The sequence below is a fragment of the Phacochoerus africanus genome, chromosome 10 (assembly GCF_016906955.1).
Source record: "Phacochoerus africanus isolate WHEZ1 chromosome 10, ROS_Pafr_v1, whole genome shotgun sequence".
In the NCBI taxonomy this organism is placed as follows: Eukaryota; Metazoa; Chordata; class Mammalia; order Artiodactyla; family Suidae; genus Phacochoerus; species Phacochoerus africanus.
The window spans coordinates 1,326,643-1,339,489 of record NC_062553.1 but is presented as its reverse complement, the minus strand read 5'-3'; the positions used below and the strand labels follow the sequence as shown (position 1 = coordinate 1,339,489).

Below are 12,847 nucleotides of genomic sequence, written 5' to 3'. Positions count from 1 at the left end.
GCGGCGCCTGCACCCCCGCGTTCACAGCAGCGTGATGCATAGCAGCCAGGACAGTGAAACCAAGTAATCAGGTGCCGAGAGATGAACGGCTGAAGACGGCGTGGCGCATATTCATAATGGAGCATCACTCAGCCTTAAAAGAGAAGGAAATCTTGCCATTTGTGGCAACATTATGCCAAGTGAAATCAGCCAGACACAGAAAGACAAAGACTGTGTCAACTCACTTTTTTTTCTTGTCGTTTTGCCATTTCTTGGGCTGCTCCCGTGGCACATGGAGGTTCCCAGGCCAGGGGTCCAATCCAATCGGAGCTGTAGCCCCCGGCCTACGCCAGAGCCACAGCAACGCGGGATCCGAGCTGCGTCTGCGACCTACACCACAGCTCACGGCAACGCCGGATCGTTAACCCACTGAGTGAGGGCGGGGACCGAACCCACAACCTCAAGGTTCCTAGTCGGATTTGTTAACCACTGCACCACGACGGGAACTCCTGTCAACTCATTTCTAAGGGGAATCTAAAAGCGTTGAACTCACAGTAACAAAGAGGAGGTGGTCGTTTCTGGGGTCTCAGGGGTGAGGGAAACGGGAGATGTTGCTCAAAAGGTAAAACCTTTCAGTTAGAAGATGCATCCGTTTTGGGGACGTAAAGTCTAGCTGGTGACATGGGTAATAAGGACCAACTGTACACCTGAAAGGGGCCGGGACGGGGACCTCACGGGTTCTCAGCACACACCGCAGGCTCCTCCGTGAGCGCACAGACGCGGTAGTCAGCTGGCTCGGGGCGATCGCCGCACGATGCACACGGATACGACGTGTCATATCCCACACGCTCTTCCTGTCACTCACTCACCGAGAAAGCCGAGAGAAGGAGAAAATGGACCAGAGACAGGAATACACAGTTCACAGAAAAAGATTCAGAAACACCTGTTAAATAGATGAAAACACACCCCAATCACACTTAACTGATGGAAGGCACATCAGAATATACCGAGCTACGATTTCTCGCCTATGACATTGGTACAGTAAGCTCTGCCGACGGGTCGCTGCCGGGGGCATGAAGACAGTTCGTGCCCACCAAGGTGATGTGGCATCGCCAGCAGAGCCCCAAACCCCAACAGCGTCAGAAACTGGGCGGAAGCCCACGCCAGCGACTCTGCCCTAGAAAGCCCGCCTGCAGAGAGAGGGACCAGGCACATGACCACGGTCACTGCAGGGAAGGAGGGTGGGCATTTTATGTAAGAAAAAGGGAAACAAGACGTGCGTCTATTTGCTTAGAAGGAAAGACAGAAATTCATTCACCTATGTCTGGGGCGTAGGTGGCAACGGGATCAAGTTACAGATTTCAAGAAGCGAGACTTCTCTGAGGCCACTTGTCATATTATTCTGACCAGTAAGTTAAAAAGGAAGGAAAAGCAAACCCTAAGTCTAGACAGACACAAATGCGTCTGTAGGAGAAGCAACCCACGTGGGCCTGGAGCAGAGCTGCGGACCACTGTCCTCCGGCCGGCCATCCAAGGAGGGCTCCCGCCGCGCCCAGCCCTGCCAGGCTCCCGGCAGGGACGCAGGAAGGAGCCCCCCTCCCCAGGCTGTCCGGCCGAGGACGAGGAAGAGCAGGACTGACGTCCAGAGCATCTGAAGTGGAAACGGGGGGGCTGGGGGGGTGCCCACAGATCCTCCTGTGGGAGAGGACGCCTTATGCAGACATGCTGGCCTTCCAGAAGTTTCTGCCAGAACCTCAGGTCTTCCCTCCCGTGTGGATGGGCGGACCAACGGACCGGCTGGCGGGGGCAGGGGCAGGCCCCTCTGTGGGTTTGGGAGGAAAGCGCCCACAGCTGCCCGGGCCCTGCACGCCTGTCACCTCCTCCTTCTGCCGCTCCGCCTTCTGCTTCTTCTCCAGCTCGACCTGCTTCCGTGCCAGGATGGCCTCCTCGTGGCTCAGCTTCCCCTGCAGCCTCCGGCACTCGCCCGCCGCCAGCTGCTCCGCCCGGTCCTTGGCCTGCATCTTCTTCTGCCACTCGAGGAACTCGGAGAAGTCCCCGGCTCCGTCCACAAGCTTATCCACCCTACGGAGAGGGCATGTGGTGGGGCTGTGGGCACCGCAGGCGGGGCTGCCCTGTACCCAACACCCACTGTCCACCCGTCCCGGTCCCGGGCTGCCACTGCCAGCCACATCCTCCCCTCCCTTCAACCACTTGTCTGGCTACTTACCTGCCTGTCCACCATGCCCCTGCCCACCCCTCTGTCCAACGGCTACCCGTGTCCACCTGTCTGTCCATCCCCTCATCCGTCTGGTCAGCCACCTAAACTCCCACCCCACCCCAGCTCATGGGGTTATTAGCTCAGGGGTCTGGTGCCCTGGCGGTCTATGGGAGGGGCCATGAGAGCGGTCCAAGGAGGTGACCCCTAGGGAGGTTTGGGGGGTGCGGAGCCTCTTACCCAGTTCACCCCCCTCGCTGGGTGGAGATTATCTTCCTAGGGTGCAGCTGTGACCCTGACACTGGCCTGCTGGAGCCCCCCCCGACACCTGCAGGACCACAGCCACCAAGTAACCCCTCTCGTGCTCTGCCTGTCACCCCCCACCACCCCCAGGCTTCCTGAGCTTTCTCCACCTCTGCAGCTCCTTCTCCACCTGCCGCTGGTACAGGGCCGCTTCTCGCAGGACGGCAGCTGTGTTCAGCTTGACCGGGGCGTTGTTAGGCTGTGGGAGAGTTGGGGCGGCTGTGACAGAGGGAGTAGGGGAGCCCTGGAGCAGCGAGTGCCCCTCTGCCCTCCTGCCCCGTACCCCTGCCTCCCGCCAGCATTTCCCTGTGCTCAGGGCTAGGGTTAAGCCATCTGAGTCCCGGAGGGACAGGCCAGGAGGTGGGTGCTAGGGCCACGGGCCTGGAGCCATCACCCTAAGCCACCCCCGACTGGGCAGGAGCACCCCTCACCCTGTAGAAGGTCAGCTTCGGGGTCTTGAGGATTCGAGGTGGGTCTCGGAGCTGCAGCTTCTTCTTGGGGTCCTACAGGAGTCAGGGCCTGGTGCCTGTGCCCACACGGGGCCCCCAAACGCACCCCGGGTGAATGGTGGGCTTTGTGCCCCTGGGAGACTGGCCCACTCCCCTCCGTCCTAACTCTGGCGGCCCACCTACATGTTCTGGCCCAGCTCACCCCTCAAGCAGCACCTCTGTCTTCCAGGGACCTTGGCAGGGGCAGGGAAGCGGCAGGGCCTGCCAGGCTGGGGACAGCAGTTGCCAGTCGGGGGCTGGAACCTCGGGGTTCAGTGGCCCAAGGGCCTGACCCTCTGACCCTTCCTGGGCTGCTCTCTGCCCAGCCTGCTGCCCTGCTGACACTCTCAGGGTGGGCGCCGCAGCCACACTGGGGGGAGCAGCTGGGAGAAAACCACCCCATGGGAACCCAGCCATCACACCCCTGGCGTGCTGCTACGACGCTGGGTGCCCCCTCCGCTGGCCTGTCCCATCTGCCTGTTGAGGGCGGGGCCGGGCTGCTGCTACAAGGTGGGCCCCCGCTCAGCCAGATGGGGCCTTCCCTGCCCTGCTCCTGACTTGCCTTAGTCATGAGCATACCTTGGGGCTTGTCTTACAGAAATACTGAGTGCATAGAACGGAAGCCCTGGAAACACTCAGAGAAGACGCGCCTGGCAGCCCTGGCGGCCCTCAGCCTGACCTGGGAGCGCTGGCCCTGCGAAGCCTGGCGGGCTGGGCGTTACCTGCTCTGGGGGCTCCCCGCGGGTCCTAGGCACCGCGCACCGCATCGCCTCGATGTTGGCCCTCAGCAGCAGCTCCTGCGGGGCAGCAAGCTGCTCCAGCCCCAGACGCCGTGAAGGCCCAGACCAGCCCCCCGCCCCCCGCAGCATCATCCCTTTGACCCCCATGCCCCTCCCACACACGGGGGGCTCCGGGAAGCCAGGGCCGTGCCTGGCTCGCCCACCTCAGCCTTCCAGCGATTGTGTCTCTTGGTCACCTCCAGTAGCTGCTGCTCCCTGGGCGGCTGGTAGGTGCTCCTGGGGACCTGGTGGGGTAGCGGAAGGAAGAGCCCGGGGGTAGCGGCTGCAGGCTGGAGGGGTGAGCAGAGGGCCCCACTGGAGGCCTGTGGAATGTGGGTGGAGGGAGTGGTGCCTGGGCCAGGAGAAGCAGGGTGGGAGGGGAAGCCGCTGAGCTCTGACTGGGCCCCGCTGGGTGTTGCCAATCACCCAGGGAGGAGGAAGGTACACAAGCACAGGGCCCAGGCCCCCCAGACACTGGAGGGACAGGCAGAGGACTACAGGCCGGGTGGGGTGGGGGGGCTGCAGGGACAAGTGAGACTCAGAGGGTGGCACCACTGTGTCACAGCTCACGCTGAGAGGCACACGCTAAGGAACGGGGCAGGGTACAGCTGGGGCTGGGAGGGCAGCTGGTAGGATGAGATAGGTGCATTTAGTGCTGAGGAGCTGGGGTCAGCAATGCTGAGGCTCCTACAGACGGGAAACCATGGGGTAGCTCAGCAAAAGGCCCATCTACCATCCTTCCATCCATCTGCCCATCGGTCTATCCATGTGATCATCCATCTGTCCACCCACCATCCATCCACCCATCGTCCATCTACCCACTCATCCAGCATCCATCTATTCACCCATCATCTGTCCATCCACTCATCTACCCATTCATCCATCCTGCATCCATCCATCCACTCACCCATCCATCCACTCACCCATCCATCCATCCATCCACACACCCATCCATCCATCTTCCCATCCATCTGTTCATCCATTAATCATCCGTCCATCCACTCACCCATCCCTCCATCCACACATCCATCCATTCACCCATGCATCCAACGGATATCTTCCAAGGGTTCGCTCTGAGCTAGGACTGTTCCAGCATGGGGAATACAGGAAAAATAAGATGGATGAGGTCTGGTGAAAGATACACATTATAAATAGACCCACAAATTACTAAGCAACTACGAAATCTAATTGATGCCATGAAGAAAAAGATCTGGGTCATTGAGAAGGAAATTAGAGATGACCAGACACAGGTGAGGGGTTCATGGAAGGCCTCCCAGGGAAGAGACTGTGATGAGGCCTGACAGGTGGTGGGAGTGGGCTAGGACCCTGGGACCCTCTACGTGGTCCTTAGTTCTCTTGGGAACCAGGTTGGTTCTGGGAAGCCGAGTCCACCACAGGCGCTTAGAGTAGAGCCTGAGACCAGTCTGAACGTTGCGCCTCCAGTCCTGATGATTAGTTCAAAGGCAGACATGCAACCTGACCTGGTCTTGTATTTCCACGGAATCCTTGGCCTTAGCTGTCCTCTCACGCCCCGGATGGCGCAGAGTGTGCGTATGAGAAAAACATCCTGTCTGATAGACGTCAGCAAGGCAAGGGGAGGGAGAGGTAGAGGAAGAGGCCCTAGGCAGATGGGGAGCCATACAGAGGCCCTGGGGTGGGGACAGGCCTGTGAGGTTCTGTACACCCCAAAGAGCACAGAAGAGTACACTGCCATCTACACATGCACATACACAATGGGGAGCGAGCGACAGCGGGTCAAAAGCGGGCTCCGGGCTCCAAGAGCAGACAGGTCTGAGCCCTGTGGCCCAGCAGCTTCACCACATCTACTGACCAGACCTCAGTATGCAGTGCGAGAACCCAGGCCGCTGGGCAGGCTCTGGGTCAGCTGGGCTTCCTCCTCTGGGAGGTGCAGTGGGGCTAGCATCATCCTTGATGCACCTGGTCTGGCCCGGTGCACCTGCAGCCATGGGAAGAGCCCAGGGCCCCCCTGGCCTGCACGATGCCCACACGATCCACTCTCGGGCCTGGGCGGCTTGTGCCCACTGCTACTGCTCACACTCACCGGTCTTGTCTTGGCCACCTCGGGCACTGGCTCGGGCACTGGAATGGCGCGGGGCCTGGGGGCAGTCAGGTTGAACTCCTTGGGCTCTGTGACCTTGGTCTTGGTCTTTGAAGGAGGAGACTGATTGGTCAACACCCCCTGCAGCTGGGTGATCAGCTCCTGGACCTCCGGCTGCCACCTTGAAGGCGAAAGTGGGAGCAGCCACTGAGGGTGGCTTCCTAAGCAGATCTGCAAGGGGACAGTCCCTTGAACCTGAAGGACCCCCATGAGCTTGTCTGCCTTGGGGTGGGGGTAACCATGGAACCATAGCCATTCTCTCTGGGCAGGCACTGTGCCAACCACGCCCTGGAGCCACGTACGCTGGCGCTCCCCTTGTACAGAGAAGGAAACAGGCCCAGCGGCGTTGCTGTCCTAGGTGAGCGGGGACCTGAGGGGCGGGGACAAGGCAGGTCCCCGCAGCCAGAGTCTGGAGGCTCTGAGGATGAGCAGCAGCTGGCACATGGAGCCAATCTGAGCCCGAGCAGATGGCACAGGGGAAGGAAGTCAGGAGTGAGGAGGAAGCTGGCGATTTGAAAGGATGTCCCTGGAGCTGGGCATTGCTGACAGGTGGGCCGGGAGCTGGGGGGGGGGGGCGGGGGGGGTCTCAGAGTCCTGAGGCGGCGGGGGACCCTGCTCGAGGCTCCCCCCATGCCTCCGCACCCACCATCACCAGCCTGGCCCGTGTCCCTCTTGCGGGCTCTCCTGGGAGATCGGCTCGGTTGGAATAGCTCCTGCCCCAGTTTGAGGCCCACGGTCACCAGCAGGAGGAAGGGGCTGTGCCGCGGCAGGAAGGCTGCAGGGGGTGGGGGCTGGGGGCCGCCCCAGGGATGAGGACCCCCCTCGGGCGAAGGGGCGGCTCTGGGGCCAGGAGCCTCCCCCCACGGCTGTGCCGGAAGAGTCCCCGGAAGGTAGGGGGCTCCTCCAGGCCACCGGAAGGGAAACAATGGCCTGGGGGTGCACCCCGACCCCAGCAGGCCCTCCCAGAGCCCGCTGGGCTGCTCCTCTGCCCACGGGTCCTGGCCCCACCGCAGAACCAGTGTTTGCCTGAGCCTGTCCCGGGAGGTAGCTCTGGGGTGACAGGCCGGGAGGGGCGCCTGGGGGCAGCCAGGGAAGAGGCGGGGACCGGAGTCCACCAGGAGCTGCACTGAGGCCTCAGCTCCCCGCCCTCCCCCAGCCCCGCGTTCCCAGGTCCACAGAGAGGCCGGGGCCTGCAGGCTCCCAGCGGGGTGGCCCCGTCACAGCCCCTGCTCAGCGGGGGGGCTCCAGAGCAGAAGGGCCAGCCCTCGCCCCTCTGACCCGGCTGGCCCTAAAACCACTTCGGGCCGCCAGGTCCTGTTGGCCACTAGCCGGCTGCCCGCTACGGACATCCCCCGGGGCCCGGGCTCAGACGCCAGGCCTGCCCACCTCATCAGGGGGTCAATCCAGTTCTCCTTCACGTAGGCTGTCTCGTACACGAGGCTCCACTCGTCCTTGATCCACGAGCCGAGGTTCAGGGGGTTGAAGAGGAACCCGAGGAACTGAGGGCAGAGGGGAGCCGTGGGGGCCCGGACCCGCCTGGTGAAGCCCCCGTGCCCCCTGCATGGAGGGTCAGTGCCGAGGGCCAGGCGTGGCCAACATACCAGGAGGGGACCACTGCCCACAGCAGGCCGGAGACCCCTCCCGACAGACGGACGGAGAGGGCGACCCTGCTCGGCCCCCACACCAGCCCAGCAGGCACGCCCACGCCGGGGTCGGGGGCCCGCTGTGCTCGAGGCAGCTCCCAGGACCCGAAAGGCCCACACCCCACGGCACACAGAAGTTCTGGGGCCAAGGAGTGAACCCGAGCCACAACAGTGACAATGCCACTATGCCACTGTACCACCAGGGAACTCCCGCTTCTGCAGTTCTCGGTTGGGACAGATGGACAGCTGGACAGCCGCTTCCCCCGGCCCCGCCCCGGGGGGCCCTGGAATTCCAGGAATGGACTTGCTCCATTTTCTGCAACCTGTCCCCTTGTCCGGGGTAGTGGCAGTGGGTGGGCCCAGGAAGGTGGCCCGCCCACTCAGCCTCACTGTGGGTGGCTGGTGCCAGTGCTGGGACTGAGCTATTTGCCCTGGGTGGCCACCGTGTGCCCTTGGGGGCGGGGGGGGCCCTGACAGGCCCATGGCAGGGAATCTCCAGAGGCATGGGCTCCAAAGGCTGTCCCCAGCTCCTGGCCCTCCAGTCTAACAGATCTGGTTCCAGAAGACCCAGGCCCAGTCTGGCTCCCAGCGGAGACTGGACTCTAGACACCCCCAAAGCTGTACAGCCCCTCTTGGAGGAGGAGAGGGCGCCCTGGGCCCGGAGTTTGGTTATGAGTCAGAGGAGCCCGAGAAGAACCAGAGGCCAGACTGTGAACAGAGAGTCCTGAGCAGCAGCTAACATCCAGCAGCGACCGCCCGCGGGCACGTGAGGAACGGAACCCAGGTGCCCCGGGCACTGAACGAGCACACGGACAGCAAAGAGACACAGGACAGGCCCGGCAGTTTCTCCAGTTAAAATGAGCCAGAAAGGTGAGAGGTCAGACCCTTGAGCCCGGGTTTAAGGACAGAGCCCGGGGCAGGTGGGGGCTCACCTTGCACATCTTGTGCAGAGGCTGGGACTTGATGATGCTGGAGAAGAGCCGGAAGCCGAGCTCCTCCAGCTGGAAAGCGGCCAGGTAGCAGGTCACTGCGGAAAAAGGGCGGGAGAGAGGGGAGGCGGGCGCTCCCACGCCCCGGGCCCCTCGTGCTCCATCTTGGGGGCGTCAGCCAGAGGCTAAGGGCCCGAAGGGTGCCCCCCCAGGAGCAGGAACCGCAGCTGCTGGCGCCCACCTCCATCAGGGTGTGTGACAGGCAAAGCCCCCCCAGGCGCAGGAAGGCGGGAACCATGGACAAGAGCACAGGCGACGTGTGTCCGGTGGGGGGCCTTCCGAGCACGTCCACGAAACTTCTCTCGTGAAGGTGAGAACTTTCGGATTTCTGTTTGTTATGTCTTTGTTTTCTTTGTTTTTTTTTTTTTTTTCTTTTCCCACTGTACAGCAAGGGGGTCAGGTTATCCTTACATGTATACATTACAATTACATTTTTCCCCCAGTGTTTTCTTTTTTTCATTTTTGACCTCCCTGAGGCATGTGGAGTTCCCAGGCCAGGGAACAGATCTGAGCCATAGCTGTGACCTAAGCTGCAGCTGTGGTGATGCCGGATCCTTAACCCACTGTGCTGGGCTGGGGGTCAAACCTGCGTCCCAGTGCTCCCAGGACGGCCCCGATCCCGCTGCGCCTCAGTGGGACCTCCTCGGTTTGTTGTTTCTGAGATGGAACTGCCAACTAGAACTTGGATGTCCTGGGGCTAGGAGGGCATGGGGGCCCAGAAGCCCACCTCTGCTGGGTTCCGAGCACCCTGGAGGCCCATCCTCTCCCCTCCCGGGCAGGGCCCAGGCTCGGGGCCACCCTGCCCACATGGCTGCCACACCCCTTGAAGGGCGGGAGCCCGCAGGAAGCCTGGGCAGAGGCCCGCCTCCATGTAATCCCCATCGGGACAGTCCGGGCTCTGCCCCTTGTCCTCAGAGCTGCAGGCCGGACTCAGCCGAGGACAAAGGCTGGTCATTTCCCCCAGACTGGCCTCCTGGGGGCGTTCTCTCCCAGCCAGGCCGTGGTGCAAGCTCTGTCCTCGGGGCCTGGAGTCGGTTTCCGTGTGGCTGAGATGGGGGAACAGCATCTGGTCCACCCACTCGCAGGTGACTGCCAGGGTCAGGGAGGGAAGGGGGGCAGGGGCGTCACGGAGACGCCATGAGCCAGCGCTCCGCCTCTGCCTCGGTGGTCACAGGCGCTGTGGGGTCTGTCGCCACAAGGAGGACAGGGCCTGGCCCGCAGGGACCTGTGGGCTTCCCCGACGTGGCGGCCACGGGCACCCACCCTCAAAGAGGCTGTAGTCGGCCCACAGGCAGAGCTGGCCGTCCCGCACGTAGAAGGCGTCCACCACGACGGTCAGCAGCTTGTGGTATTCCAGGCACCCGGACAGAACCTCCATAATGAATGCCTGCTTCTGGGGGCTCAGGGCCTGGAAGAGAAACAGCCCGGGAGGGGGCCCGCCGGCCGGGGCAGCAGCCCCCCGACGTGGGAGCCCCTGGCGGCTCCCCCACCCCCCAGCAGCCCACAGCATCCAGGCTGTCAGGGGTGCTGACTCTCTGACCCAGCAGGTCCACCCCCAGGAATTAAACAAAAACGACCCCAAAGGAAAATCCCCGCGTGATTCCACTCCTATGAGGCCCTGCAGGAGTCAGCTCCCCAGGATAGAGTCGGGGGCGCCAGGGTGGAGGGAGGGGGTTTAATGGGGACAGAGATTCAGTCTGTGAAGGTGAAGTGCACGCTTAGGAAGAGTTCAGGTGGTAAATTTTATGTCGTGTGTATTTTACTGCGCACACAAAAAAGGGCAAGCTCCTATAAAGGTTTTCAACCGAATGATGTAAAAAATTACAAAAAAAAAAAAAAGAACAACTGGCAAGAAAAATCTCTGGGGGGGGGGATTAGTGGCGGCAGAGGAGACAGACTTTTCCCCATTTGACCTTTGGGACATTTGGGGGTCTGCAGCCTGTGTGCGTTTTGTGTTACCTACTCAAAAAAGTAACTAAGCAGAGTTCCTGTCGTGGCTCAGGGGTTAATGAACCCGACTAGTATCCATGAGGACGCTGGTTCAATCCCTGGCCTCACTCAGTGGGTTAAGGATCCCGCATGGCCGTGGCTGTGGCTGTGGTGTCGGCTGGCAGCTGCAGCTCTGATGCGAGCCCTGGCCTGGGAACCTCCATGTGCCGCGGGTGTGGCCCTAGAAAGACAAAAAAAAGTAATTAAGTTTTGGACAATAAGAACCAAAGAACATCTGGTGCTGCCAGCACAGCAACGGAAGGGCTGGCGGCAGGGACCCTGCTGAGACTCTCACCAAAGCACTTTGGAAACTAAGCTTCGGGAGGCTTATGTTCTCCACGCACTTCACCCAGTGATCGCACAGCTGGGTACGCACGGGAACCATGCGAAAGGCAGGAGATGCCACGTACGAGAGGTGCAGGGCAATGGCTCGCGCGGTGGGGAAAGGGGGCACGAGGAGTCAGACACGACCTCTCCGAGTCACGGGTGTGTAGGCCGCAGCCATTAGGATGATGTGTGGAAAAATTACAGCGAGATGATGAAACAGCTACTACAGCACAAAACTGAGACTGTGCACCCGGATCCCAACCGGTATAAAGTACATCAAAATAGACTGTCATTAGCAGCCTCATGCCCCTCCAAAGTTTTTTTTTTTTTTTTGGCCAAAATCTATTAAATACATTTTGGTACCCCATTGCTTTATTTTGAACTTTTTATTGACAGTGACATTTTCATACATTGACTGGACATGTATTTGTGTTTCTCTCCTGTGAATTATCACTTTGTAATCTTGGCAAACTTTTCTTTTTTTTTTTTTGCTTTCTTTAGGGCTGCACGCACCTGTGGCATACAGAAGTTCCCAGGCTAGGGGTAGGATTGGAACTCCTTGGCTAACATATTTATTGGGATATTTTTCTTAATCTTTTCTTTATGGCCACACCCATGGCTTATGGAAATTCCTGGGCCAGGGATGGAATCTGAGCCATGGCTGTGATGCAACCCCAGATCCTTAACCCACTATGCCACAGTGGGAACTCCAATGTTTTTCTTAATTATTTTTAGGAGCTCTTTGTATATTAAGGCAATTAACATGTCATTAATATGAAAGTTATTTGACACGAGCTTTTAACTTTGTGTAAGATTTTTTGGCATCTACAGCATATGTAAGTTTTACTTTGATTTGAGGCCAAAGCTACCTTTTCCTCTATCTTCTCCTCCCTTGCTTTTTTTTTTTGTCTTTTTAGGGCTGCACCTGTGGCATATGGAAGTTCCCAGGCTAGGGGTGGAATCGGCAGAGCTGCAGCCTTCAGCCTACACCACAGCTCACAGCAGTGCCGGATCCTTAACCCAGTGCGCGAGGCCAGGGATCGAACCCTTGTCCTCATGGATAATAGTGGAGTTAGTTACTGCTGAGCCACGACAGGAACTCCCCTCCCTTGTTTCTATGCTAAGAAAACAACAGAGTGATGAGGTCACCTGAGGGTCTAGGACACACCCAGCTCCTCCTGGGGCCTCAGCCCCATGTCTGAGCGGGGCTGTCTGGGTCCTGACCGGTAGATAGCTCATTCTACTGTCCCCGCCGAGTCTCCGCGCGGCAGGGGCACAGTCTGGTTCTGCTGGCGAGATGCCGTCGCAGGAGAGATGGGAGGCAGGGAGACTCTGTCGGGTGTACGAGGGAGAGGTGCCTGAGGGCTCTGGACAGCTCTGGCCGCCCTGACCCGGGGGCAGCAGCAGGCAGGAAAGTGAGCTGCCCAGACCTGGATGCTGCAGCCCTTCCCTTGGCTCCAAGCACCAGACGCGCTGTCTAAAGCCCTGAGCTCCTTTCAGGGCCCGGAGAGCTTCTGGGCTCCTGCAGGAACCCCACCTCGGCCCCCAGTGCGGGCTCCTCCCGACCCCAGAGGGAGGCCGAGAGCACAGCCCTCCCCCTGACTTCCCCGCTGTCCGCCCCCGGGACCTGCCCCATGTCAAGGCTGAAGGCGGAGGCGCTCCCGCCGTGGGCTGGCTCTCCCTGCCCGGCTGTGCGGTGCTGACCGCCGGGGCTTGGCCCACACCTGCCCTCCCGTCTCGGTCCAGCCCACGCCCTCATCTCTCGCTGCCGCAGCCGCTACGCGTCACATGGGCTACAGGGTCCTGGCGGCTCATGGGTTCTCCCCGGCCCTCCTCGGGGTGTTCTCAGCCCGCTACAAGCAAACGCTTTGAAAATGGAAGTCAGATGGTGTCTGTCCTTCCTCAGAAGCATTTCAGAAGAGTTCTCACCGTGGCCGGCAAGACCGGCTCCCTCTGAGTCCTCGCCCCCGCCCCCGGGCCCCCCTCCAGCCACACTGGCCTCCCTCTTCTTCTCCA

General features: G+C 60.6%; 1 protein-coding gene across 1 annotated transcript in view; it reads right to left on the bottom strand.

The window, feature by feature from the left end:
• The window catches only part of CFAP99 (cilia and flagella associated protein 99), a 38,797-nt gene that overhangs the window by 13,507 nt on the left and 12,443 nt on the right, over positions 1-12,847 (bottom strand). The window contains exons 3-11 of the mRNA XM_047799144.1: positions 9,779-9,923; positions 8,459-8,553; positions 7,270-7,382; positions 5,827-6,004; positions 3,929-4,009; positions 3,708-3,782; positions 2,929-3,000; positions 2,608-2,696; positions 1,857-2,061 (exon numbers count right to left, since the gene is read on the bottom strand). Of these exons, the coding sequence (XP_047655100.1) occupies positions 1,857-2,061; positions 2,608-2,696; positions 2,929-3,000; positions 3,708-3,782; positions 3,929-4,009; positions 5,827-6,004; positions 7,270-7,382; positions 8,459-8,553; positions 9,779-9,923 (1,053 nt within the window). The remainder of the gene's footprint in view (positions 1-1,856; positions 2,062-2,607; positions 2,697-2,928; positions 3,001-3,707; positions 3,783-3,928; positions 4,010-5,826; positions 6,005-7,269; positions 7,383-8,458; positions 8,554-9,778; positions 9,924-12,847) is intronic.